At 41.7% G+C, this 27589-nt stretch overlaps 1 protein-coding gene across 1 annotated transcript in view; it reads right to left on the reverse strand.

Moving 5' to 3' along the window:
• The window catches only part of drc1 (dynein regulatory complex subunit 1 homolog (Chlamydomonas)), a 107461-nt gene that overhangs the window by 51490 nt on the left and 28382 nt on the right, over window positions 1–27589 (reverse strand). The window contains exons 5-11 of the mRNA XM_041188408.1: window positions 23375–23512; window positions 17435–17521; window positions 15706–15828; window positions 7341–7480; window positions 6280–6414; window positions 3801–4036; window positions 1713–1900 (exon numbers count right to left, since the gene is read on the reverse strand). Coding sequence (XP_041044342.1) covers window positions 1713–1900; window positions 3801–4036; window positions 6280–6414; window positions 7341–7480; window positions 15706–15828; window positions 17435–17521; window positions 23375–23512 — 1047 coding nt within the window. The remainder of the gene's footprint in view (window positions 1–1712; window positions 1901–3800; window positions 4037–6279; window positions 6415–7340; window positions 7481–15705; window positions 15829–17434; window positions 17522–23374; window positions 23513–27589) is intronic.

A 27589-nucleotide genomic window follows, 5' to 3' on the forward strand; every position in this document is an offset into this window, starting at 1 on the left:
CATTTCATGAAAGATTGGGAAATTCAACACGACACATCATCTTACTCTATCCTCAGTCAAACGGAAAGTCTGAAGCAGCGGTGAAAATTGCCAAAGGGATCATCAGAAAATCAAGTAGATCTAGCACAGATGTGTACAAGGCAATTTTAGAGTGGAGAAACACACCTACTGAAGGCATGGGAAGTAGCCCAGTCCAGTGACTAATGTCACAACGCAGCCAAACTATTCTTCCAATAGCTAAAAAAACACTACTGAAACCAGAAGCAGTAAGAGGGAGTGAGTGATAAAATCAAAGTGAAACAACAGAAAGCCAAATTTCACTTTGAGAAAGCGGACAAATCATTGACATAGCTGAGAGTTGGAGAGCCGGTCAGAGTGCAAACATTCAACGGTCTCACCAAAAGTTAGCCTACTTGGCAACTTGGAGTCTGTGTAAATCAGTTGTCACCTCAATCGTACACAGTGAAAGTGAACAACCAGAGATATTGTTGCAAACGCAAACACATTCATGCAACCAGAGAAGCTGTTCCCTCACAGCAGACAGCTGGTGAGGAAGAGATGATTTCACCAACTGAACAAAGAACAGAACAACCATCAGTCAATTGTTCCCCAACAAATGCAACACTTGCCACAGCAACGACATTCCCTGGAGAGGTAAAGTCACCCCAGAGACCAGCAGACACTAGAGTAACAATCAATAACAACCCACATACAGATCATAAGAAGACCTGAACACTTTAAAGAGAATGGGCAGAATATTGAGCTCGGCGGGCGGGCACGCACCTGACCCGGCCGGGCGTAAAATGAATTACAGTGACGTCAGGACACTCGCCCGACATCATCGCGTAGTCCCGCAATATTTTGGAGTCGGCAGCGTGCCCACCAACAATTAAAAGGCCTAGTAAGGCCATCAAAAAGGTCACTTAATTCAAATTTACACTGCTGTCCAACCTTACAGTTGGCGGGCAGGCGAAAATGCCAAGCGGCCTTTGCACTTTTTAGGAAATCTTATCCACGGGCGGGATAAGGTTTGCTAAAGCAAATAAAAATAAAGCAAAAGTTTCACATCAGAATTAAAACATGTCCCCTCATGTGACGTGTATGACATCTTATTTTCTTCATTAGTTTTTTTAAATAGCGTTTCATCTCCCTGAGGCAGTTCCGGGAGGCCCATTCACCCTCCTCTCCCCGCCCACACTGGCAGCGCTGAGCGCTGCCACTCACGTTCCAAGCTGGGGGGCCTTAATTAGCCCGCCCACGTAAAATCGCTGTGCGGTGTCGATCGCAGGCAGCCCGCCACCACCCGCTCCCACCGGACACCCCCGCCAAGGGCAAAGTTCTGCCCTACATGTGCAATAGTATGTAGAGAGAGATGGAATTGAGGCAGGCTAGAATGAACCGTTTCCTGTTCACACGTGGTGACTTTCTTAATGGACCATGTATGTGGGTAACTTGCTACTACAAATGAGAGTGCATGCAATGTATTTTTTTTCTTTTTATGAAAAAGGGGGATGTTTGGAGAAATTCCTTTGTGCACAGTTGCTTGCTGTGTACTGTGGCCTGCCATAGTCATATGATCTGAGTCATGTGAACTCTAATGTCATTCCTTTGTGAGTAAAGGATTGAGGCAGGAGCCATTTTTACCCAATACACGAAACAATTATGTCTGATCAAATTAAATTCTGCATTCAAGGATCAACAAAAATACTCACAGACTCATCGCACAAGACTTCTAGCAATGTTTTGACTGCTGACAATGAGATATTTCCAGGTTCTCCACCACATAATTCCAATGCCTTCTCCTCACTAGCTGAATAACAAACGTTTTGGAAAACGGCATTCCACAGTGATGGTTTCTGACTTTTTTCTGTTCTTTCCCCCAAATCCCTTTCCCTTCTTTCTGTCAAAACAAGTTTGAACTTTGTTGAAGTCCACATTTTACTAATTTCTAAACCTATTCATTTGGTGCAATGATGAAGTACATTGGAGCACCAAGTTACAAAACTATAAAATGGTGAGATCCAGGTTTGATACCCCCATTTTTCCAACTTCCTGGTGTCAGGAATAATATTGCAGGGATATGACTGCCAAACCATGGCCTCCTAGAAAGAAGAAACCAGGCAGAGCAATAATGATGCAGAAATTTCGGAGCAGGCTGGCCATTCCACTCTCTGATTTTCAAGATGCACATAGGGCTGAGTTTTCACCTCAGAGTGCGGGCACGCACCTAACATGCACGAGTGTGAAATAGGGCACAATGACGTCAGGCGAGCATCCCAGCGTCATTGCGCATTTGTGCGATATTTTGGTTGGCACACGGGAGTCAGCAGCGCACCCATCAACAATTAAGAGGGCTGTTAAGCCCATTGGTTCATTAATTAAATGGAATTCTGCCCTGCCCATCCAACATTATGGTTGGCGGGCAGGCGAAAAGGCCAAGTGGCCTTTGGGTTTTTGAGGAAATGTCATTCACTGGCAGGACGAGGTTTCCAATGTTAATTAAAAAAAAAATTAAAAATATTTAAATCTCACTTCTAACACGTCCCTGCTCATGTGAAGAGTCACATGAGGGGACATGTTTTCCTTAATTTCACCATTTTTATTTGTAAAGTTAAAAATCTGCAGCCCTCTGAGGCAGCTCAGTGTCTTCAGGGACTTTTCCTGTGAGCGCGCCCACGCGCATGCGCTGATTTCCATGCTCGCCCTCCTCCCCCCCGACCCAGGCAGCGCTAAGCGTTTCTGCGGGTGATTCACACTGGCTGGCTGTTAGTTGGCCAGCCGGCGTGAAATCTCAGTCGGGGCCCGATCGTGGGCGGCAGTCCATTGCGCGGCCGCTCACGAGCCCACTCGCCACGCCTGCCTGACGAGGGGAAAATCCCCCCCCCCTTAGAAAAGGACAACCCAAGAAATGTCAGAAAACATAATCTTAACATGAAAATAAAATCTCAGCCATTGCTGACTAGGCCCAAATTATGATCCTTCACTGAGATGGGCTGAAAATGTGCTTGATTTCTTCATAGCTTCTCATACCCAAACGTCTTAAGACAGCCGCCAGTCTAGAGTGGGACTGATAAGCTGGAGGATTTTCTTTTTTTCATTACTAGGGGAAATGGCAGCATAGTGGTAATGTTACTGGACTAGTAATCCAGAAATGGAAACTTATTTTCTGGAGAAATTAGTTCAAATCCCAAGGTCGGGACTTTCAATGGGCTTTTGGCTAGGCCACCGAATTTCCCAAGAAGGGTGCAACCATGACAGTGCTGGAAAATCCCGACCCGATTCAATTAATTAATAAATCGGGAATAAACATTGGTCCATTAATAATGATCATAACACCACCAGATTGTCAGAAAAATCCTTAATGCTCTTCTGGGGAGGAATCATGCTGTCCTTACCTGGTCTGGCCTATACATGACTCCAGACCCACAGCAACGTGGTTGACTCTTAACTGACTTCTGAAATGGCCTAGCAAGCCACCCAGAGGCAATTAGGGATGGGCAATAAATGATTGCCAGCAATGCTCACCTCCCAAGAATGAATAAAAAAACTTATTTATCCGGGTCTTCGGTTTTCACATCGTAGAACACACCAAATCAAATGAAAAAAAAATCATAATACGACATATGTGATACATAAAGCACCCAATTAAGTTATTTCATTTTAATTTATCATCTGATTAATATCCTTGAAAATTATCTTGGTTATTTACAACTGACCAGTTACCATTTAAAGGTAACTACTAATCCCATGCCCACTTTTAATTTCCTTTACAATACTTACACACATTAAAGAATCCTTACCTCCTAGAATAACTTCTTCTGCCAGCTGAGCAGCTGTTTTTTTCTTCTTGGTATTGCATACTATAGGTCCAACATTATTCATAAAACACAGATCTGGACTTGTCCAACTCAAGCCCAGCTGTTGCTCATGAATTATTTGGTCAACATCAAGGGCCTTTCTGACTAGATCCTTTGCCTCTTTCTCATTCATTAACCAAATGCCTTCAAATTTCTTTGCATCAATTGCAGCAAAACGTCTGATAAACGAAAAGATAAAGTACTGATTTTCCAACATTCTAAACAAACATTTATCAAGTTTTTTTTTAGAAATGAGTTACAACAGCATGGACTGCTTCATAGTCTAGGAGACTTGCAAAGAAAAAAATCATTCCAACCTCTAGTCTTATTTGAGATCTGTTAATTTTAAACTTGCATAATTGTGTTCATATAAAAAATTATAGGACCTATTTGTTTCACTTATCTATGCTTGTTTGCATTTTATAGACACGGATCATTCCCTGCTCTCAATGTTCTTTTCCCCAATAATACCAAATCAGGTCTGTAAGCCACTCTTCATAACCTAGATGTCAAAGTCATAAAATCATCCATGTCACTCTTCTCTGAAGCTTCTCTGACAGATTAATGACCCTTGGATGCCTCATGAAATTTACAGGAGAAGAGGGCACAGATCTGAATTAAAGGGAGGTTGGAAATGGGACAATAGTTTTCACTGTACAATCTCTAGGCTTACACTCCAGTGCACTACTAAGAGATTGCTGCGCTGTCGGGGATGCCGTCGTTTGGGTGACACTTTAAGATGCTGCATTTCCTGAATTACAACAGCAGCTACACTTCAAAAGTGCATCATTGGCTGTAAAGTGCTTTGGGACATTCCAAGGTCATGAAAAATGAAAAATAAATACAAATCTTTAGTGAGATCAGAGGGTGGGTATTCAAAAAAAGGAGATATGATAGCATTTTTCAAATGAAGGACAACACCTGAGGAGAGGAAAATATTTACAATACCAGCTAAAATGAAGACTAGGAATGGCTTTGGGTAACCAGAAGTTCAGTGAAAATGCGGTTGGGAGCAGAAGCTGAGGGCCATGGATGAGATATGTTTGGAGAGGGCAAGAGGGAAATGGGGGAGAAAAGAGAGAAAGAGACAGACAATGGGCTGAATTTTTCCGTCAGCAAGCAGGGGGCGGGGCCCGCTCACCGAGGCGAAAATGACGCGGGATGACATCGGGCGGAACCCCCAACGTCATCCCGCCCCATTTAAATATTCAGGAAGGCGGAGGGGCAGCGCAATCAGCTGTCCGCCCACCGACCTGTCAATGGCCAATTGAGGCCATTGACAGGATAGTTAAATCAATTAAGGCTGGTGGGCAGGCCAGGTGCCCCAGCGGGGAATAGAAAAAACATGAAACCTCATCCACCGGCAGGATGAGGTTTCATGTCGGTTTTAAAAAAGTTTAATAAAGTTTTTGTGCACTTTAGTAACATTACCCATCTCGTGTGACATTGTCACATGAGGGGACATGTTAATGATTTTTTTATTTTTCTATTTTTAAACTTCGACAACCTTTCAGCGATCTCCCTGAGGCAGCACTTAGCCTCAGGGAGATGTGCGCTCTTTCCGCCCACACAGGGAGCGCATAGCACTTCCTGTCGGGCGTCACGCTGGGCCGGCCTTAATTGGCCCGCCTACGTAAAATGGTGGCAGGGCCCATTTCGGCGGCGGCGATCAGCTGCCCGCCCGCCGCCAAGTCGGTCAAGCCTGCCCACCTGTCAAGGGCAAAATTCAGTCCAATGATTTAGGGCTCTGGTGGGAATGGAACTTTTTGGCAAAAGAAAAAGGGAAAGCAACAAAAGCAGTTAAATAGATGACCTCCTTCATAGCAGATGAAAATTTCAATTATCTCCTTACTTAATATTGGAGATGAGGCTAGGGAGAAGAGTTTAAGGAAGTGATTGGTAGAAAAGGAATCTGAGGCAACCTTTGCCCTTCAAGGTGAATCCAGGGTAGTGGACCATTTTGCCAATAGAGGAGAGGCCTGATTAAGCTTGACATGATTAAGCCAGATCTGACTTTGCACAGCCAAAGCAGTTATGTGCCAGGCACATCCACACTTGGACCTGAAAAAGCAAAGACAGGAGCCATCCCAGAGAGAGAATGGGAAAAAAATAAATGCAGTACTTTGCTGGGAGACAGGGCATCAAAGGTGATGACAAGAGAGTGGTTGAACATATCAACTACTACAGAGGAACCGTAGTGAATAGAAGGCCAAAGGCCAGACAGTACAGTGGTCAAGAATATATTTGTAAAAGTCTTGGTAAAAGTCTGCTTTTCTCTTCTTCAGAGACATATGCAGTAGGAAGTGATATTGAAGAATGTTGAAGGAAGTAAATTTGGCTAATGAAGAATATGATGCAGTACTGAGAAATAACCTTATTGATGATATGTACAACAGATATGTTTTCAAATAGGATTCAAAACCTAATTTTCTTCTGCAGATCCTTGTATAGTTCCACAGTCCTCTTGTATTGTTCAGTTAAGTTCTGATTCTCTTCTTGATACATTTTCTCTTGTTTAGCCAATTTTTTGATCAGTTTGTTCAGAATATCATGTTGCCTGTGAAGCAATTCACATGAGACACATTTTAATTAGAGCAGTCATCTTAAGATTACATTAGTACAAGTTTGTTGGATCATCTTACGCACACCAATAACTTTTTACCTCAGGGTCCTTGGCATCCCTGAGACACAGCAGATCAGACCAGCAATTATTTGCAGCCCTTTTTTCATCATTTAACTAATTTTGGTGCCATCTTGTCTCAGTAGCAATGCTCTCACTTCATGGATTCTAATGAGTAATTCTTTCAGTCACTTCAGGGAAAGTTATACAATTTTCCATTAAAACAGTACTTTGAATGCAATGTCCTTACTGCACTTAAATAATAAGCAGCTGACATCAATCGTGTATGTTGCTTAGGACTGGTAAAAAACGTCAGCTATATCATTATTTTAATGAAATATTTAACTTTGCTAGAAGATCTTAGTGAGACCTTTCACAAGTTTGGACATTTTAAATTATTCTACTTAAAGAAAGAAGGCAGCAACATCTTATATTCATAATGTATCCTTTCATTCTAAGGCACCAAATTCCCAAATTAAGGTGACAACCACTGATATTGTTTACTGCAAATTGATCTAGAATAATCATTTTACTTAAAATTTGCTTTGCTTTAATATTTGCTTTTCTCTCTTTCTTGAATGCATTTTTCCTATGTTCCTATAAATATAAGGCAGCAAATCCAGTAGAATTCAAGAGAAACATCTTTACTCAGAGAATGGTGAGAATGTGGAATTTGCTACCATATTGAAGTGGTTGAAGCGAATAGCATCGACACATTTATGAAAGCTAGATAAGTACACAAAGGAGAAAGGAATAGAACATATTGATAGGGTGAGTTGAGGTAAGCCTCATGTGGAGAGTAAACACCTGCTGGGCCAAATGGCATGTTTCTGTGCTGTAAAATTCTAGGTAATTTATGTAACCTGGTAATCTTCCTTTTTTGTTGTGATTTTGTGACTGTGTTCTCTTCATCACGTTTCTTCAACACCTGGAAGTTGTATTCAAGCTTTTCTTGGTTTAGTTGGTATATAGCTTTCATCTGCTCCAGTTGTTGCTCTAGAATCTGAATAAATAATAAAGGTCTTAAATGGCACCATTTTATGTGTTTATTTAATATAAAAAACACCAATTTTGCCATGTGGGTTTCATGTCATTCATTGCTCATAACGTTGTCACTGGCATATTTAGTATCAGTACCTTATGAGAGAAAACCATGCACACTTCACCCCAGGAACAAGCCAAGATTAGAAGAGGAGAATCCATAACTGCACATCTCAGAGTTTTTAGAACAATAATTATATTTGCTATAATCATCTAATGGATTGTGTCTTTTGTCTCCTTGAAAATATGTAAAAACTAACTTGGTTGTTTTGTGTTAGGTACACAACCTAACCTGTGTGGTTCTTCCCAACTTATGACTTATTTTGCCCAGTCCAGTATCTATCACCACCTGAAGCCCTATAACTATTACTATCTACAGCCCTATAACCTCCAAGACCCCTGTATTCCTCCAATACTGATCTTTTGAAAACATTCCCCACTTCCTTTCCTCAACCACTGGCAGCCATGCTTGTGGCCACCTTGGCCCTAAGCTCTCTACTACCCATCCTAACCAATGTCACCATTCTACTTCTCTCTACTCTTTTAAGATCCCCCTTACAAACCATTAGTTTGTCCACATTTTTGGTCACCGGTGCTAAAGTCTCCTTTTTGGCTCAATTTTTGTCCATTTGTACCCTATAAAGAGTCTGGGGCATTTTGCTATGTTAAAGGCACTATACAAATGCAAGTTGTTACTGATCCGGGTTGCACAGAGGAAATGGAACTGTGCAATAGCAACCATGTCAGTATCAAGATGCAAATGATCTGGAACTCAGATATAACATGAGCCAAATATGTAATTTTAAAAGAGCCAACTTCAGGGAAATGTCTAACCAAATTGATTAGGATGAGAGAAGTGTCATTCAACAAAACTTCAACAAGTAGAATACATTTAAAAGCATGGGTGAGCATGCAGGATAAATGCACACACAAGACTGAAAAATCACAATCCTAAATGAATTAACAAATTCATCGAGTGAAATAAAGTAAAAAAAAACCCTCCACAAATCCTACAAGGAGAAAGACTCACTGCCAATAATGCAAGAACATGCCAAAACATATTAAAAGTGTGATCAGAGAGAGAGGGAGACCTGGAAAGAAGACATGCCTGATAATGCAAAAATGTAACAGTAACAAATTCTTCCAGTATTTTATCAATAGGACAGTAACCAGAGAAAAGGTGATAACCATAAATAATGCAAAACAAAATGAAACAGCAAAATGGTCACGGATTCATAGAATGTTGCAGCACAGAAGGAGGCCATTCAACTCATCAAGCCTTTGGCAGTTCTTTGAAAGAGCTATCCAATTAATCCCACTCTCTTGGTCTTCCCCCATAGCCTTGCAAATCTTTCCACTGAAGTAGTTATTCAATTTCATTTTGAAATTTATTGGATCCGGTTATTACACCCTTTCAGACAGTGCATTCCAAATCATAACAACTCACTGAGTATTTTTTGTACTCTGAGAGAAAGTGGGCTCCAAAGTTTTCACATGTCATGCTAGAGGCCTTGGTAGAGGAGGTGGAAAATATGAGAGATGTCCTGTATCTACAGGGGGCCAGGAGGCCCTTCAATCATATGTTCAAAAGAAGCAGGAGCAGATAGCCAAAGAGTTCAATGCCATGGGTCTGGCCCCAGTGGCCTAGATACAGTAGCAGAAAAAGTTCAATGATCTCACACAAATGGTCAACTTCAGTACCATACCATACCAACTTCAAATACCATACCCTATGAATTGCCTCTGGTTCTTTTAACAACTTTAGGTCGTGAGCTCCCTCCCCCATCCCCACCCCCTTTCTGTTTCCCCCTTCCTTTTTTTTTCAATAAATTAAAAAGATTTTACTTTTCCCACCTATTTCCATTATATAAAAAAAAACACCCCCCGCTAGAGCTATACCTTGAGTGCCCTACCATCCATTCTTCATTAGCACATTCGTTTAGATAATATCACCAACTTTAACTTTAACACCTATGTGTTCTTTTGTACCATTGTTGTTGACATCTTTTGATGATCTGCTTCTATCACTGCTTGTTTGTCCCTACAACCACACCGCCCCCCCTCCACCTCTCTCTCTCCGCCCCCCACACACACACCTTAAACCAGCTTATATTTCAACTCTTTCTTGGACTCGAACTCAAGTTCTGTCGAAGGGTCATGAGGACTCGAAACGTCAACTCTTTTCTTCTCCGCCGATGCTGCCAGACCTGCTGAGTTTTTCCAGGTAATTCTGTTTTTGTTTTTGTTCTGGTTCTTTTACCTGAAAGATGTGCCCTATGGTTACTAACCTTTCTGCCTTAGGAATCAATTTCTCCTTATTTATTTATCAAAACTCTTCATGATTTTGAACGCCTTTAACAAATCTTCCCTTAACCTTCTCTGCTGTAAGGAGAACAACCCCAGATTTCTGTAATCTTGCTAGGTAGCTGAAGTCCCATTAATCTGGGAGCATTCTAGTAAATCTCCTCCGCACTCTGTCAGAGATCTTGACACCTTTCCTAAAGCACAGTTCCCAGAATTTATCATATAGCCATCACATACGGCCCTGTTCACTGTCTGCATACATCATCAGTGGTCCCACAATCACAACTTCTTAACATCACCTAAAGCTAACTTCCATTGCTTAAAGCTAGCCTATATCTCTTGAAGGATAGCTGCTGTGTGGCTGGAGTAGTTGTTAGCAATTCTGCAGGAAGTGAATCTGTTCTGGGAAGAAGGCACTACATGGGAGAAAATGGGCTCCAAGGTTTTTGGATGCCACACTAGAGACTTTGCTGGAGGAGGTGGAGGAGGAGAGATGTCCTTCATCCACAGGGCATCAGAAGGCCCCCCAGGCATACATTCAAAAGACAGTGGGAGCAGATAGCCACAAAAGTCAATGCCAGGAATCTGGCCCCAAAGGCATAGATACAGTGCCAAAAAAAGTTCAACGACCTCACACAGTCAGTGTCAGTGAATGTACCTCCAAGTACCATGTCCTATGAATTGCACCACTGGCCTGAGAAACCACTCAACCCCCCTCCCACTAATAATCCCTGTCATTCAGAATTTAAACCTAAAATTCATATGCTTCATGTCACTTTCACCCACTTAGCACTGCTGCAAGCCCCCCACCTACACCTCACAGCATGCACACACTGTCTGCTATTCAACCGTAACAGCAACATCAGCCAACAAATTGCACAACACTCACTCACACATTTCAATCTCTCTTGCTGCATAAGGTGATGCACAACTGGAGATAGCAGCAGCTAATCAGAAGGCATTAGGACTGCACGGATGTCCTAACCTCCACGGAGGAGACAGCGCTTGCCATGTTTGGGATGTCCATAACAGAAACTGAGGCCAATGGCTGAAACTGTTGGAGATGACAATTTCTTCATAACTAATCCTCTTTCTTACATCCCACTTTCTCCTCATCTAAAGTTGTCTTCTGATTTGGGAGCTGAAGATGGTGTAACTATGCACCTCTTACTTTCCTCCCTCCCTGCACCACTTTACCCTTGTGCCTTTGTCCTTTCACTCAAGAAGTGCAACCTGGCCAGATGATGGAGGAACACACTAAAGAAGATAAAGTACAGGCACTTGGGTTCACACATGCAGCCACCAGCACAAGAGTTTGCTGCACGAGGACTGAGATGGGCAACCTACAGATGAACACTGATGTATGCACACTCAAAAACTTGGCGCATTGGCAAGCCTGTAAGAAAGCATACAGTCAATGACAAGGAACATAGAGAAATCTATGATACAGAGCTTTGCCCAGAGCTTGAAGCCAATCATTTCCAGTATGCAAATCATCCCCAGTTCGATTCGCGTACTTGTGAACCGTAATATGATGCAGCATTTGATGGTACAAGCAGCAGCTACTGCTGAGTGCTATACTGGAAGCTCAGACTGCTGCCATTCTGGTTGTAGGTTACAGAGTGCAAATGGGATTGCAGGGTGTCACAGCTGCCCAGAAATCTGTCCTGCAATAGGTTACTAAGATTGTTCAGGCATCACCAACTGCAATGGCAGTTGCTCCATGGAGTACAAACCTGCTGTTCTCCCTCATGGATTCTGCTAGTGCCCTGGCCGAAACTCATTCTATATCTCCATTAGCCATTTTTACTCCCTGTGTATGCCTCTATGCTTCTCTCCATCTCTGTATTCATGTCAGAGTTTCTCTTTGTATTTCCTTTTGTCTGAACAACTCCCTTCCTCTTAGCGTGTCCAATTTCTTTTTATTTGAGTTTCAACACTCTCTCTTCCTGTATGGCTCATCTTCTATCTTCCTCTTCTTGCATGTTTGAACTTCTTTCCCTATCATGTAGTTATGAGAAAGACCCGAGGTATTTCTTCTTGACTGACAGGAAATTTAACAGCGCCATCGCTACTTCTTTGGTTTTTCTCATTCTCATCCTATTCTCATTCTAATAGCACTTAGGTCAATTCGCAATCTCCTGATTCCCACTTGAGCTCTTTAGAGGTCATTCTGTTTACTTTCTTATGCACATACCTGCATTTCTTTCTTCTTCCTCATGTTTTGCTCCTTTTAAAATACCGTACATCTGTAATATCGTCCCATTCTGATAAAGGCTCTCTAGCTGAAACTTTAACTTGCCTGTATTCCCCAAAAACGTTACCAGACTGCTGAGTGTTTTCAGTCATTCCCACTTTTGTTTCATATTTCCAACATCTAAAGTATTTCATGTTTGTTCACAATATTTCCTATGCTGTTTTGCTCTTTTTTAGTATTGATATGGAAGTCAATAACTGCACACATTCTGGAGTCTTACAGGAATAACTTTGGGGATCAGGGAAACCTTTTGCAGAACCATCCTCTGAAGCATTAAATTATTATAGAGTAAGCAATAAAATAGACTCTTTATGAAGCAGGAGGTGGGGGGGGGGGGGGGACTGTTAATTGGCTAGAGGGCAGATTGGGCAGCCAATTATTGGCCAAAAGAGTGGGAATGGAAGCAGGACAGAAGGACAGTGGGCCCAATTTAACCCACCAACTGCAGCCATTACTATGGATGCTGTTTCACTGAATCATCTGCTGTGGTACTGTTAGTTATAGAGCAGGAGAGGCAGAGGATTATGGCCTAGGGCAGGACTGCTCCTCACTTTGTCAATGCTGAACTGGAGGTCCACCTCTATTCAGTGAGGAAGAGGGGAGGAAGTCCTCTTTCCAGAGGATGGCAGGAGAAGGCCAAACCTTCCAGATTAAGCAGGCCTGGGTAAAGGATGAGACAGTGAGCAAACCTACTGTGGCCCCCAGGAACTGGGTCTGGTGCAGGAAGAGGTTCTCACTGACCACTCAGAAAGGCTTAATTTCTGAGGATGTTTCTGAGGATCTGCCAGTGATGATACACGCAGCCTCTTATGTATATACCTCAATGGCACTGGCCATCAAGGCCAGGAGTGTCTTATCTCTCTTTTCTGTCCTTTCATGAGAAACAGGCACATGATGCCCTCCGAGGGGCCCCATAGGAGGTGGGGTTCCCTTCCCACACATCATCACCACAAGGGAAGAGGGAACCATGGAGATCACCAGGATCGCTGGCCTCAAGAAAGTCAGGAAAGGGGAGATGGCTAGCCCTGTTGGAGAGGGTGAATAGAAACAGGTATGTGTACATTAAGGAGGTGCATTACACTCCAGCTCAATCAACAGTGTGCTGAAAACAGCTGCATGGGAAAGGCTCAGCATGGCAGAGGCTTCTACTCTCCAAGGTTAGTCCTCAAATTGAAAATGCCAAGGCACAAGAGTCCAATTCCTGTACCATCGCCAGGCAAGCACTGCCGGAACAGACCTCAAAGCAAGACCATCACACATTATAAGCGCACCCTCCAATGGCACAAGATACAGTCACTTCAAAGGGTCCTTGTATGCCAATTAGATAGGGCTGAGTGATAACCAAGTGTGCAGAAGAGGTGACAGATTGAGTCAGAGGCAGCTGTCAGCAGTCCCCTTTCTCTGCTGAACACTAATGCTGAACACTAATCCTCAGTCATCACAGGAAAGGGGGTTCTACTTAGACCAGCAGCAACAAATGTACTCCCACATGTCAGAATTCCCTGAGGCAGTGCAAGATCATAGGCAGAGAATGGAGTCCAGATAGCTCATCATGATTCAGGCTTTGAATACATGAACTCTTCCATTCAGAGAGTAGCCAACCTCATGGACAGCCACATGCAACAGCATTCTGAGTGCATACAGGAACTGCACATTGTCTTTCACAGGATGCCGATCACAATATGTAGCCTTGACCATTCAGCGGTGCTGACGGCACAGAGATGTGTGGAAGGGATTCCAGTTGCACCCCAGCTGACGCTCCTCTCCAGTCATGTGGAGCAGCAGCCAAGAGCTGACGCAGTCACCAAGGAGGATGAGGGTGCCACCCATCACAGGGCATCATCATCATCACAATCAGTGGCTTCTTTGGTGTCTCTGACTGAGGGAATAGCTGTGCAGCAAGGCCCAGTGATGGAGATGCAGCAGCCTTCCACCAGCAGCTCCATAAGGAGGATGACCGTCACATGTGCACCTCAGCTGCAAGCTGAGAAAAGTGAGCAGGCTACCTCTGCCTTATCCAATACCACAAGGGGAGCACTGTATAGAGGTAGCCTCGAATTGGAGGCCAAATGGGTCATAAGGGTCTATATGACCTATAATGTGCACTTTTTCAGCACCATGTAAATATTGACATATAAAGCCAGATGTGTGATCCTCTTTTTAATTAAAGGTGGCACAGGAAAAGAGGGGTTACGTGGTGAAGTGAAGCAAGGGTCCCTGAATGTTGACATTGAAACCTCTGGACAGATGCGTGTCCTTCACTGGGAGTAAGAGCTGAGCTATTCCAAGGTGGGTCTTCAATGCAATTGTTCTTGTGGTGAGTTCCATTCCACGCTATTCATCCTAGGCTAGAGGGGCTCAGCTGAAACATGTCTGGATCAGATGAACCCTGACTTTGATGACATCCTGATGAAATCCTCGAGCCACCTCCCTGTGCAGCCAGGGAGCCCTGTGTTGTGCATTTTTCTCCTCTTCCTCTTCCTTCTCATCTTCCATCTCCTGCTTCTCCACTTCCTCCAATGAGTTGTGTCCATCTAGCACATTACTTTCAAGGTCCACACCTCTCCATGTTATGGAGAGTACAGCAGACCACCACAATGCATGAGACACTTGTTTGAGGCTGCTGCAAGGCCCTAATCGACTAATCCAGGCATTGGAATTGCATAGTCAGAAGACAGTTGGCCTGCTCGATGGTGGTCCTAGTGAACAAATAACTTTGATTGTAGCACCTATATGCCTCCGTCTCAGCTTTTCGTAGAGGAATGAGTAGCCATCTTTTCAAGGGATATCCCTCGTCCCTTAGAATTCATCTTCATGGTTTTGGGGATGGAATGAAGAGCTATGGTAGGCTGGACTGCTGGAGGATGAAGGAGTCATGGCAGCTGCCAGAAAAGTGAGTGCACACATTGTGGAAGCTCTTGTTGTGGTCACAGACCAGCTGAATGCTGAGGGACTGGAAGCCCTTCCTGTTGATGAATGTTACTGTGCCTTGATGGCCACGTGGGTGCAATCGATGATGTCCTGCACCAGGAGGCAAAGCTCATTGACCTTTGCTTCTGTAAGGCTCACCTATCTGGAACTTAATACAGTCGAGCTCTCACAAAAAGGGCATCAATGACCTGCAAGATGGAGTGGTGTGAAGCCACTTGCAAGAAACCAGCAAGGTCTGCTGCTTATCCTTGGAAAGAGCCAAAAGCAAAGAAGTTCATGGTCACAGTGACTTTGACAGCTGGAGAGTGCAGCCCATGAATCATCACCAAAATCTCAGTATAGCCCTCAATATGCTCTTAAGGAGCTCCTTAATGACCTCAATTGCAATAATTAATGATGTGGGCATGTTCCCAGGACTGTTCTCCACCCACCCCGATGAAACTCACTGGCAGCGGGAATGGTAACAGGGAACCAGCTTTTAAACCAGTGCTGGTATTTTCATGGCCTTGCCTGTCTACATTCCGCTCCTGATGGAACCTAAAAAAAATAGTTAATGGTTTGTGGGAGGAGCAGGTTTGGTGAGCCTTTTCTCATTCCATGCCCTCTTAGGTTCATAATCACCAGAATCAGAAAATTGAAACAGCACAATGGGGGTTGAGTTCTGTGAACAGAATGACACAATTCTTTAAGAATACCTCTACATCAGTCTCCAACTTAATTTTGATCATATTGTATTCCTCTGCGTCTTGAACTCTCAACTGCTGAAGCTGATTCTCATAATGCTCCACTTTCTCCATTCGGATCATCAGATATTCAATCTGAAAAAAAATAAACTCATTATAACACTTAGTGCTTTCTGTGAACACAAAGTTGTGAAAATAAGCATATTCTTTGGCTAAAAACAAAAAACTGCGGATGCTGGAAATCCAAAACAAAAACAGAATTACCTGGCAAAACTCAGCAGGTCTGGCAGCATCGGCGGAGAAGAAAAGAGTTGACGTTTCGAGTCCTCATGACCCTTCCACAGACCATGTTCTGCTGAAGGGTCATGAGGACTCGAAATGTCAACTCTTTTCTTCTCCGCCGATGCTGCCAGACATGCTGAGTTTTTCCAGGTAATTCTGTTTTTGTATTCTTTGGCTATCTTCTTTTTATTTAGAGGACAGGCAAGTAGAATCAGAGATTCTTCCTACAAACTGTGGTTTTCTTTAGCACAAGACAAGAGAGTGGTCCTCAAGATAGGAATCAACTATCATTGAAATGTAGCATCTTAAGTCTACAATGGCAAATGATGAAGAACAAATGTATACTCGAAAAGGAAAACTCGGGCTCCGTGGAACTATGATTAAAAAGGTGTTTAAATATCATACTTGAATGGTGCCAATTCTACAATAAAAAATTCAGGGATTTCATAAGTTTTTAAAGCAATCTGTCAATTCGAAAAAATCTGAATCAGTCAAGAAAGCAGAAATTTTAAAAATATCATATTATTGAGGAGCACTGCGGCTATCATGCATGTCTATGTAACAGTACCTACATTTCAAAAGTTATTAATTTGTTGTGATGTGATATTAAGGAGAAGTATATAAATGCAAGTTTCTATATTCTTTCATTTACTACATACAAAAAAAATGAAATTGCACTGTTTAGCTATCTGGAAGTAAAATGTAGGTATCTGATATAAATCAAAATAAATTCAGATAGGTTTCCAGAAATCAAAATTATCTTTCTTTTTTGGAATGAGTTTGTGTTAATCAGTTACTAATTGTCTTAAGAGTATTCTTTGCTTCACATTTGATTATAAATCAAATGTTTAAAGCTTCATACACATGAGAAAAATGTGCAAAAGTAGTAACCAGTTGGAGCATTACCACCAACCTGACAACACTGCAATGGAACTTAGCTGCTTCCGCCATCAGTAAGTCACCTTGACAACTTTCAGGCAATTCTAGTTTCTACTTACATGTTTTAAGTTCAAACAGGACTCCTGTTGGTTTCCCCGATCTCCTCCATGCTCTCAGTTTTGGTCTGGTTTTAATCTACTAATCTTAAATCAATCTCTGATTAATTAAAAACCATGTTCCAAAAGCTTTCTCTTTAAAGGCCAACCAGGAGAATTAAACTTGGAGTTTGAACTGGAAATGTCATAACAAACTGTCGCGCAGGGAACAAGGTGCAAACATAAGTTTTTAAATCCACATCAGATGAATAAGGGTAATTACTGTTGAAACTGCTTTGAGTATTTAGCATTAGGGACAGGCAGTGCACAGAGTTTAAGCAGATCAAACAAATAACCTACATCAAGTTTGAAAACAGAGCATTGCTTATGTTCATATTTTTCAAGAAGTTAAGATATTTTTGATAGCTTGCTTTGCTCAGCACACTTTAAAACATGCAACCCTTCCAGAAGTGACATTTATTTACCTCTTTGTCTCTTCGCATCTGCATTCTTTTTTCCCACATCATAAGGTTACTTTTCATTAGCTCATGACGTTCCAGCTGAAAAGCTTTCTGGTAAACACAGCAAAATAAAAATAGATAAATAACCCAGTGTCAAACAGATTTTAAATGTGAATTTACATTTGTATGATCCATCACCATAGTGCTTTAAATCATTCAACGATCAACTGAAAACTCTTCAACAAATCATCAAAAATGGCTAAAGAAATATTCTTTTCTCAGTGGTGAGGACTGCAGGGGGAATATCATGGAAACTTTTAAAAATCGTGAACAGAGAAAGAATGGAAAATCTGTCGATGCTGACGTCAAATAGGAAGAGGCAACAACAGGACCAGATATCAAGGGTCCTTCAGTAGAATCTCAGAATTGTTATGGTGTAGGAGGAGGCCAATCGGCCCATTGTGTCTGCACTGGCTCTCTGAGCATTTTAACTTACTGCCAATCTCCTGCCTTTTTCCCGTAACCTTGTACATTGTTTCTATTTAAATAATTATCCAATGCTCCCTTGAATGCCTCAATTGAACCCACCTCCAGGCAGTGCATTCCAAACCCAAACTACTCGCTGTGTGAAAAAGCTTTTTCTCACCTCACATTTGTTTCTTATGGAAAATACTTTAAAACTGTGCCCTCTGGTTCTTGATCCGTTTACGAGTGGAAACATTTTCTCCCTAACTACTCTATCCAGACCCCTCATGATTTTGAAAACTTCTTAGCCTTCTCCTCTACAAGGAAAACAGTCCCAACTTCTCAAATCTTTCCTCATAACTGAAGTGTCTCATACCTGGAACCATTCTCTTAAACCTCTTCTGCACTCTGTTCAATGCATTCACATCCTTCCTATAGTGTGGCTCCCAGAACTTAAGCAAATGTCTGTTTTTTATTGAGTGAGTTTCAGTGAGCTTTTAGAATGTGGAAGCAATCATAACCAACACTTAGATAATGTAGCTTAGATAATGTCCAAATGTACACCTTTTCAGTAGAGGGTCACTCACTTATGATTTGGAGTGAGAATCCTACTGCATTTTTAAAATTCTTCCTAGTACAATGGTGCTGCAAGAAATTATGGTGTTTCTATTGCTATCCCAGTTGAGATCAGCTAACTGATCCACCAGATGCTTACAGTTCCCATATTGCATTTCAGCCTTACCTGCCATAGTAGGGTTAGATATCTTAAGTCAATGATCTATCATTTGATGAGGCATCTTGTTATTTAATACTGCTTGGGTTTAGGTTGATAGAAAAACAATCTTTCTCACCACCATTAACAGACCTTGACAGTTCATTGAAATGGATTTTGCAGCAATCATGGAGTAATGTTCAAACAACATAAGAACAAAAAAAATAAGAGCAGGACTAGGCCATATAGCCTGTTGCGCCTTCTCCACTATTCAATGATATCATGGCTGATCTTTGGCCTTAGCTCCACTTTCCTGCCCTCTCCTCATATCCCTTGATTTCCAAAAATCTGTCTATCTCAGTTTAAATATATTCAATGCTGGAGCATCCACAACCATCTGGAGTGCAGAATTCCAAAAATTTACAATCCTTTGAATGAAGAACTTTCTCCTCATCTCGGTCTTAAATGATCGGCCCCTTATGCTTAGACTGTGCCCCCATGTTCTAGATTCCCCATCGAAGGGAAACAACTACCCAGTGTCCACCCTGTCCAGCCCTTTCAGAATCTTTCATGTTTCAGTTAGATCACCTCTCATTCTTCTAAACTCCAAACATTATAGGCCCAATTTACTCAACTTGTCATCATAAGACAACCCTCTCATCCCAGGATCCAATCTAGTGAACCTTTGCTTTACTGTTTCTAAGGTGAGTATATTTTTCCTTAGGAATAGGAACCAAAATTGCACATAGTACTAGGTGTTGCCTCACTAAAACCCTGTGCAAATGTAGCAAAACTTATTTATTCTTGTACTCCAGTACCCTTGCAATAAAGGCCAACATGGCATTTGCCTTCCTGCATGCTAACTTTCTGTGATTCATGTACAAGGACACTCAGATCCCTCTGTCCTACAGCATTCTGTGGTCTCCCTCCATTTAAATAACATTCTGCTTTTCTATTCTTACCACTAAAGGGAATAACCTCACACTTCCCCACAATATACTCCATCAACCATCTTGTTGTCCACTCACTTAACCTGCCTATATTGCTTTGCAGCCGCTATGTGTCCTCCTCATAGCTTGCTTCCATCCCCACCCAGCTTTGTACCATCAGTAAACTTAGATATATTACTCTCTACTTTTTCATCTAAGTCATTCATGTCAATTGTATATAGCTGAGGTCCCAGCATCGATTCTTGCAGCACTTCAATAGTCACAGCCTGCCAACTTGAAAATACCCCATTTATCCACATTCTTTGCTTCCTGCCAGTTAACTATTCCTCTATCCATGCTAATATATTGCTCCCGATTCCACGAATCCTAATCTTGCCGATTAATCTTTTGTGTTGCATCTTATCAAGCACATTCTGGAAATCCAGATATGCTAGATTATTGGATCCCTTTTATCTACTTTACTAGTTACATCCTCAAAGCATTCAGTAAATTTGGCAAACACAATTTCCCTTTCGTAAAACCATGTTTAATTTATCTTTTCTACTTAGTTCTGTCGAAGGGTCATGAGGACTCGAAACGTCAACTCTTTTCTTCTCCGACGATGCTCCCAGACCTGCTGAGTTTTTCCAGGTAATTCTGTTTTTGTTTTTATTATAAATCATACTATGATTTTCTAAGTGCACTGTTAAGACTTCCTTAATCATAGAATCCAGCACTTTCCTGACGATCGGTGTCAGGCTAACTAGCCTATAATTTCCCTGCTTTCTCTCTCCCTTCTTGCTTGAATCATGAAGTTACATTTGCTCACTTCCAATCCGCTATTCCAGAATCTAGGGAATTTTGAATCCTTTCTTATGACTGCCCTTCTGTCATCCTTTACTATCAGGCTACTGCCTCTCCTTTTCCATTTTGACTGTCTTTTCAAAAGGTTGTGTACCCTGAATATTTATTTTCCAACTTTGGCCACATTGTAACCATGCCTCTATAGTGACGATTAGAACAAAACCATTTATCTCTGTTTCAGCCACTAGTTCATCCATCTTATTGCGAATGCTTCGTACATTCAGATAAAGAACCTTGTCATTTTTTTTAATATGATCCTTTGCATGGACCTTTTTCGCTGATGGACTATTATCATTAAACATTCTGTCCCAGTCTGCTTGCCTTTACCCAAATCACTACACTGTTATTTTGTCTCGACATTTTTCTTTAGATTTCTAAATCTTCCTTCACCAGAACCCTCCCCACTCCTCGATGCTTCAAAGCCTATCCACAGCTCTAGTTATACAATTCACCAGGGCACTGATCCCAGCCTGGTTCAAGTGGAACCCATCCCAACAGATCTGCTCCCTCTTTCCACTGGTGCCAGTGTCTCATGAATCAAAACCCTTCTTCCCTCACCAGTCTTTGAGCTGCATGTTTAATTCTCTAATCTTCTTGACCCTATGCTAATTGGCACGAAGGTAACAGTAAGAGGTAATTAGCTTTGAGCGTCTATATTTTAATTTGGACCCTAATTATCTCAACATAACATTATTCCTAGTTCTACCTTTGTCGTTGATTCCTAAATGGAACACAACAACTGGATCCTCTGGCACCAGTTAGGTAACACAAACTTTGGAACATCTGGTCATAGCTGCAGAGAACAGTACAGAAAAATTTGTGTTACCCAGAACTCTACCTACTGGGATTCTCTACTAACCAAAATTTCTGATGATCCTCTAATCAGAATCCTCACTTCACCAATCAGAAGCAATTACATAGTTATCCGGAACCTGTACCTATATACTGTACTATTTGATACTTTAATTTATGTTTTAATGTGCTATTGAAGATTAGGAGGAAAATGAATACTGTTCTTTACTTCCTGATTAATTACCTGAGTATTAGTTGTTACGAACAGGAGAGGATTTAATTTAAATGGCCCTGATTTCTCCTCCCACCGTCTGTAAGCAGAAAGGTGTTTTGATTTTGATTTCCCCCTTCATAAGTAGTAGCGTATTTCCCAACCCCTCAGTTTTGGTGTGATCCAATTTCTATTAATAACCCCACAGCAAATTTAAGGTAGGGTGAACTCAGAGGGTTAGTTTATTTGCACACACTCAAAACAGAGGAGGGGTTGTCGCTATGTAGCCCCTGTGCATTTATACAATAACGAAAGGTAGGGAAAGAAAGATTTACAGGGCAAAGAGCACAGAATAAAGAATTATTGTTTCACATGAATCCACGGTCAAGAATCAAAGTCCAATGGTATATTCCTTTAGAGGGTAGCAGATTGAAAATTGACATTGAGTAATTCACTTTTCCAGTAGAGATGACTTCCACAATGAGATAGGCATGCAGAAATGAATTAGTATTGTAGGCAATAGTATAGAAGTTCTTAAGTTCCAGTGGAAACAGTGTAGATGGGGGTAGGCATTCAAACATGGACTGTGCCCTTTTTCTGAGCAGCTGTTTTTAGATGGAAGATGGCAGGCTGACTTGGAGCGCAGTAAGACAGTATAACTGGTTCTCCCAGCTAGAGGCAGTCATGTCACATGACTCCCACCTCTCCACTTTGGCTTTGACAAAGGGTGTATATTCCTGTGTCTGGGTTCCTGAGATTGTTAATGTTGTAACCATTAAAAATTTGAAAGGCAGGTTGCAGGATCCTTTGTCTTACCAGACATTTCAGCTCTGGTTGGCAAGGCTGGGCTTATGAAATGGAGATGGATTCCCCAACTGTCAAAGTGCTGTCTCGGGGAGATCGGTGAAAGCATTATAAACATCAAAAATAGAAAAATAAAAAAAATTATTAACATGTCCCCTTCATGTGATAATGTCACACGAGATGGGACATGTTAATAAAAAGCACAAAAACTTTATTAAACGTTTTAAAAACAGTCATGAAACCTCATCCTGCCAATGGATGAGGTTTCATGTTTTTCAGAAACCTGCTGAGGCTCTTGGCCTGCCCACCAACCTTAAGGTTGGACAGACAGGGCCTTTAATTGGGTTAACTACCCTGTCAATGGCCTCAATTGGCCATTGACAGGTCAGCGGGAAGACAGCTGATTTCGCTGTCTGCCCGCCTTCCTGAATACTTAAATGGGGCGGGATGTCATCCCACGTCATTTTCGCTTTGGCAAGCGGGCCCTGCCCCAACTCGCCGATGGAAAAATTCTGGCCAATGACTTTACTCTACAGGCTTGGAAACAAACCTGTCTTAAGGGATAGGCTGGCTTCAGACTCATTCTTTCCTCAATATATAATTATTGGATTTAACATTCCATTGCCAAATGGAGCTCTCCATTAACTAGCATTTTTGATTAACCAGCATCACTCATTCCTCACGCATGCTGGATAATAAAAATGTTACTGTATTTATCCCCATGACTATACTGTCCCCTATCACCACCACATTCCTTTTTGTTTCCCCTACTTGAATAGCTTCCTGCACTATGGTGCCATGGTCAGTTTGCTCAACCACCCTGCAGCCTTTGTTCTCATCCACATAGCAAGTACCTCAGGCCTGTTGGTCAAAATCAAGGGCTGAGGCTCTTCCATCACTATATGCTGCATACATACCTGGCTGACTCACAGTCACCCTCCTATCCCCAACCATTGATCAACTCTAAAGCTCTACTTAATCTCAGATATGTGACTGCCTCCTTCAGTTACACATGGCCATGTAACTCTCCTCCTTTCTAACGATCACAATGTCTGCAACTCAGACTCCAGCTCAGCAACAGAGCTATATGTTGTCTGAAACTGCAATACATTCCACAAATTCCCACGTGTTGCAGAGCTCTTCCAGCTAAACCATGTCTTATGGGAGAAAATCAAAACTGGCTTCACCTCTATCTGCATGATTTCCTCTCTATAGGATCTAGTTAAGGTTTTTATTTGTTCTTCCATCCGTTCCAACAACAGGTCAATGTCTTCAGCTGCTTTCTTCAGGTCTTTCACATACTGGTCATCGCTCAACTTTAGCTCCTGCAAATATAATTCAAACGCATTGAGTAATATATATAGGATTTGTGGGTTATTTAGCTGATTTTTTCTAAGCTTGCTTGCAAGAATGATAAAACAATTGCCATATTAACAGCTGCAAAATCTTGTATTAAAGATACACAACCCATAAAAAGTAATGTACAAACAACTTGACAGGACTATCATTGTGGAGTGCCAATAAAAGCCTTTACTCGGGGGGTGAGACTGGCCGAAGGCAAAAAGGTCTGAAAATTAGTGGCTGAAGGCAAAAAGGTCTGAGATTTTTTTCTGACAAGGAATCATGTAATTGTAGCACTTTTTATGATCCATAGTGAAATGCAAATACTTCTAGGCCACTTCAAATATGTGGAAATTTTAGACGTAAGTGGGTAGAAGCATTAGTTTTCTTTGTTTACTGTGTATTACCGTCAAGACTGTGGACCAATGCATTTGTATAAAATCACCAAAGTGACCTCAGCATTTCAGCATTCAGTGCAGTTAGTGCAGGTAGTACAGGATGAAGTCCATATTAACAATAGAACATGACCTTACTGGATTATGTAGATGAGCAGAGAAGCAAAGGACTGCAGCAGTGCTTCGCAAACTATTTCCAGTGTGACCCCATTTTAAATCACCACCACATTCTCAAGGGCAATTAGGGATGGGCAATAAAGGCCAGCGATGCCCTCATCCCATGAACAAATATATATACAAAAATAACTCTTGAAAATTTACGGTGACCCCAGATGCCAGCAAAAACAAAACAGCAATAAAGGCCAAGCCAGTGCTATATTCAGACTGACGTGGGAAGTCAGCCAGGTTTGGGATTTTGGTAGTTGGTTCAGAGCAGAGTTCAGAACAAACAACTCCCGCTCCGGCCTCGCACACTCCCTCCTCTGCTTATGATTTTGCATTCTTCTCCTTGGCCTCCCAGAAGATGCCAAACAAAAGTGACGAAAGTCTCCTGCATGGCGGCAGAGGGACTGGCCAGAATAACTGCCACAACTCCTCCAATCACAGGTTCCCTCCCTTCTGCCTTTGCTGCTCCTCCAAGCATAGATTCTATCTCTGGAGAAGCAGCAATAGTGGGAGGGAGGAAATCTGTGATTGGAGGAACTGGGGCAGCAGCATGGGAGAAACAGATTCTGTGATGAGAGCAGCAGCTCCTCACAGATTATGTCTCTCATGTGCTCGCTGCCCCACCAATCACATGACTTACAGTCAGTTCTCGCTCTCACTGACAGCAGAGTTGCAATTTTTTAAGCCCCATGCCAGTCCCGAAAATCGGAACATATATCTAAAATGGCAGATTTCCAAAACGCCAATGTCAGAAATCTGCACCTTTCAAAACCTGTGGCCTCTGCCACCCAGAAGAACAGTAGGAGCAAGCGCATGGAAACACCGTCACCTGCAAGTTCTCCTCCATGTCACAACCATCCTGTCTTAGAAATATATCGCCCCTCTTTCATTGGTGCTGGGACAAATTCTTGGAACCTCCTGGTTTTACCTACACCACACAGACTGCAGCAGCTCAAAAACATAAGAAATAGGAGAAGTAGGCCATTTGGCCCCTCAAGCCTGCCCCGCCATTCGATAAAATTATGGCTGATCTGCCCTAGGCTCAACTCTTCTTTCATGCCAGCGCCTCATAGCCCTCAACTCCCCAGAATTTCAAAAATCTATCTTCCTCCTCTTTAAATACTTTCAGTGATCTAGCCTCCACAACTTTCTGGGGTAGAGAATTCCAGACATTCATTACCCTTTGAGAAGAAATTCTTTTGCATCTCAATTTTAAACGAATGTCCCCTTAGTCCATTTTCCCAGCCCACTTAGACAACTCTTTCTTCATATCTCTGTAATTGTCCTTATTTAAGTTGAGGACACTGGTTTGAGACCTGAGTTGCTTGCCCTCAAACTGAATTTGAAATTCTACCATGTTGTGATCGCTACTACCTACAGGATCCTTAATTATGATATCTCTTATTAATCCCGCCATTACACATTACTAGATCCAAAATAGCCTGTTTCTGGGTAGGTTCTGCAACATATTGCTCTAAGAAACAAGAAGGCCGTTCAGCACCACCTTCTCAACAGCAATTAGTGATTGGCAATAAATGCTGGCTTTGCCATGGCACCCACATCCCATGAATAAAAAAAGTTGCCTTCAATTTGTCACTAACCTCAACTTCAGAACAATATCCCCTGTTATACAACTGCGATGTTTTTATTTTTCATACCAAACATCTTTGTGGTCTCTCATTCAGGCTTCAAATTCAGTGTCAAATTATATGCAATTTCTTGCTGTGACATTGGTCTTATGCTCAGCAGGGGACAAATTGAGTTTGTATTCAAGTTTAAGTTTTATAATTAAACTGTTTACTTGAGTCCACAGCAAAAAGATAATTCCTATAAACAGACCTTCTTCTGCCATTATATGAAATTTTCAGCATGATGAACATTGTGTACAGGACAGCAGGCTGCAAGGATAACAATGACCATTTTCTGTCATGATAGCACTGGGACTTGCTTGAATTGTCTACCCATGAGCTCCTGTCCAAATAGAAGTCACCACAGAAGACACTAATATTCAGGCTAAAACTAATGAACAAATATACTCACAAGGATTATAGTTATGGAGAAACAAAATCATTCAGCAAATCAACACACATGCTTTAAAGTGCGCCGAAAATGTCAAAAGTTTTACTGCCTTCTTCCTTGAGCCTTTGTTGAATAAAGTGTGGATAGTTCCAGTCCAGGGAGTCACTCATATGTGATTGATGTGATCGATACAGGCAAGTAAATCAGAGAATTGGGAAAAACCAAACAGGTTACGATACCTTAAATTAAACCAGTTCTTACTGATTAGGTAAAGAAACTTATTATTGATCAACTTTACGATAAAAGTAGATCGCAGATTCTGGGCATTCTTGTTGAGTTGATTGCTTTGTTATCTGATTTGCTTATCAAGAGTGACCCGAAAGTTGTAAATAGGTGCCTGAAAGTTTAACATTCATTTAATATTAGAAAGACAGAAGAGAATTGCTGGTACAATTAATTCGTGAGTGAATGCAAGTGCCTGACATATCAAGAAAGTTTAACAACCTTAGAAAGGGTATGGAAATTTACCAGGATGTTACCAGTAACAAAGGACTTCAGTTATGAGGAGAGTTGGATACGTCAGAACTGTTCTCCTTAAAACAGAGGATGTTCAGAGGTGACCTAATAGAAGTTTTCAAGATGATGAAAGGTTTCAATAGAGGAAAGAAAAAATATTTCTGAGTGTCAATAACTAGAGCTCATACATTTAAAATCATTGACTGAAGATCTAGAGGAGAGATTAGGAGAATCTTTTTCGCTTAGAGCGATGTCAGGGTCTGGAATGCTCCACCTGGTAAAAACTGATTCTGTAAATAATTTTAGAAGACTTGGACAGGTATTTGAGGATGGGGAACATACTGGGTTATGGGCAAAAAGCAGTTATGTGAGGCTAAGCACAGCTGCATTTTCAACAGTCCAAGTGGCCTCCTTCTGTGCTGAAAGTTTCTATGAATCTGTGTACTTCAGTACTAGACTTTGGCTGGCCACCTCCACTGAAATTAACAACTATCTCTAGAATAATTTGTGTGCTATGTTACTTCCCTCACATGTACAAAGGAACACTTGAGAACATAGCTAATGAAACCCATTTTAAATTTGCATTATATAGACCTATGTATGAATTCATATGCAATAGAAAAAATTTATAGTTTGAAACAAGAGAGGGAGTTCTGCCTCCACTATTGTCCAAACGCATTTCCCCATGGAATCTTACAGTTGGACAATATACTTACATTGCATTGGATTAATTTGCCAGAGGCAAAACAACAGTGTTAAACCACTATGGTTAAAAGGTCATCAACCTGAAATATATCTTTCTCTCTCTCCATAGATGGTGCCGAACCTGCTGAGTATTTCTGGCACTTCCTGTCTTTATTTCAGTATTCTAATCCATTGGGCAGAATTTTACAGGCCCCTGGATGGCAGGCTGCAATGAGGGGGCCAATAAAATTGCAGTAGGCCGCTTTGGGATGGTTCGTTGAT

The sequence above is a fragment of the Carcharodon carcharias genome, chromosome 5 (assembly GCF_017639515.1).
Source record: "Carcharodon carcharias isolate sCarCar2 chromosome 5, sCarCar2.pri, whole genome shotgun sequence".
Taxonomy (NCBI): Eukaryota; Metazoa; Chordata; class Chondrichthyes; order Lamniformes; family Lamnidae; genus Carcharodon; species Carcharodon carcharias.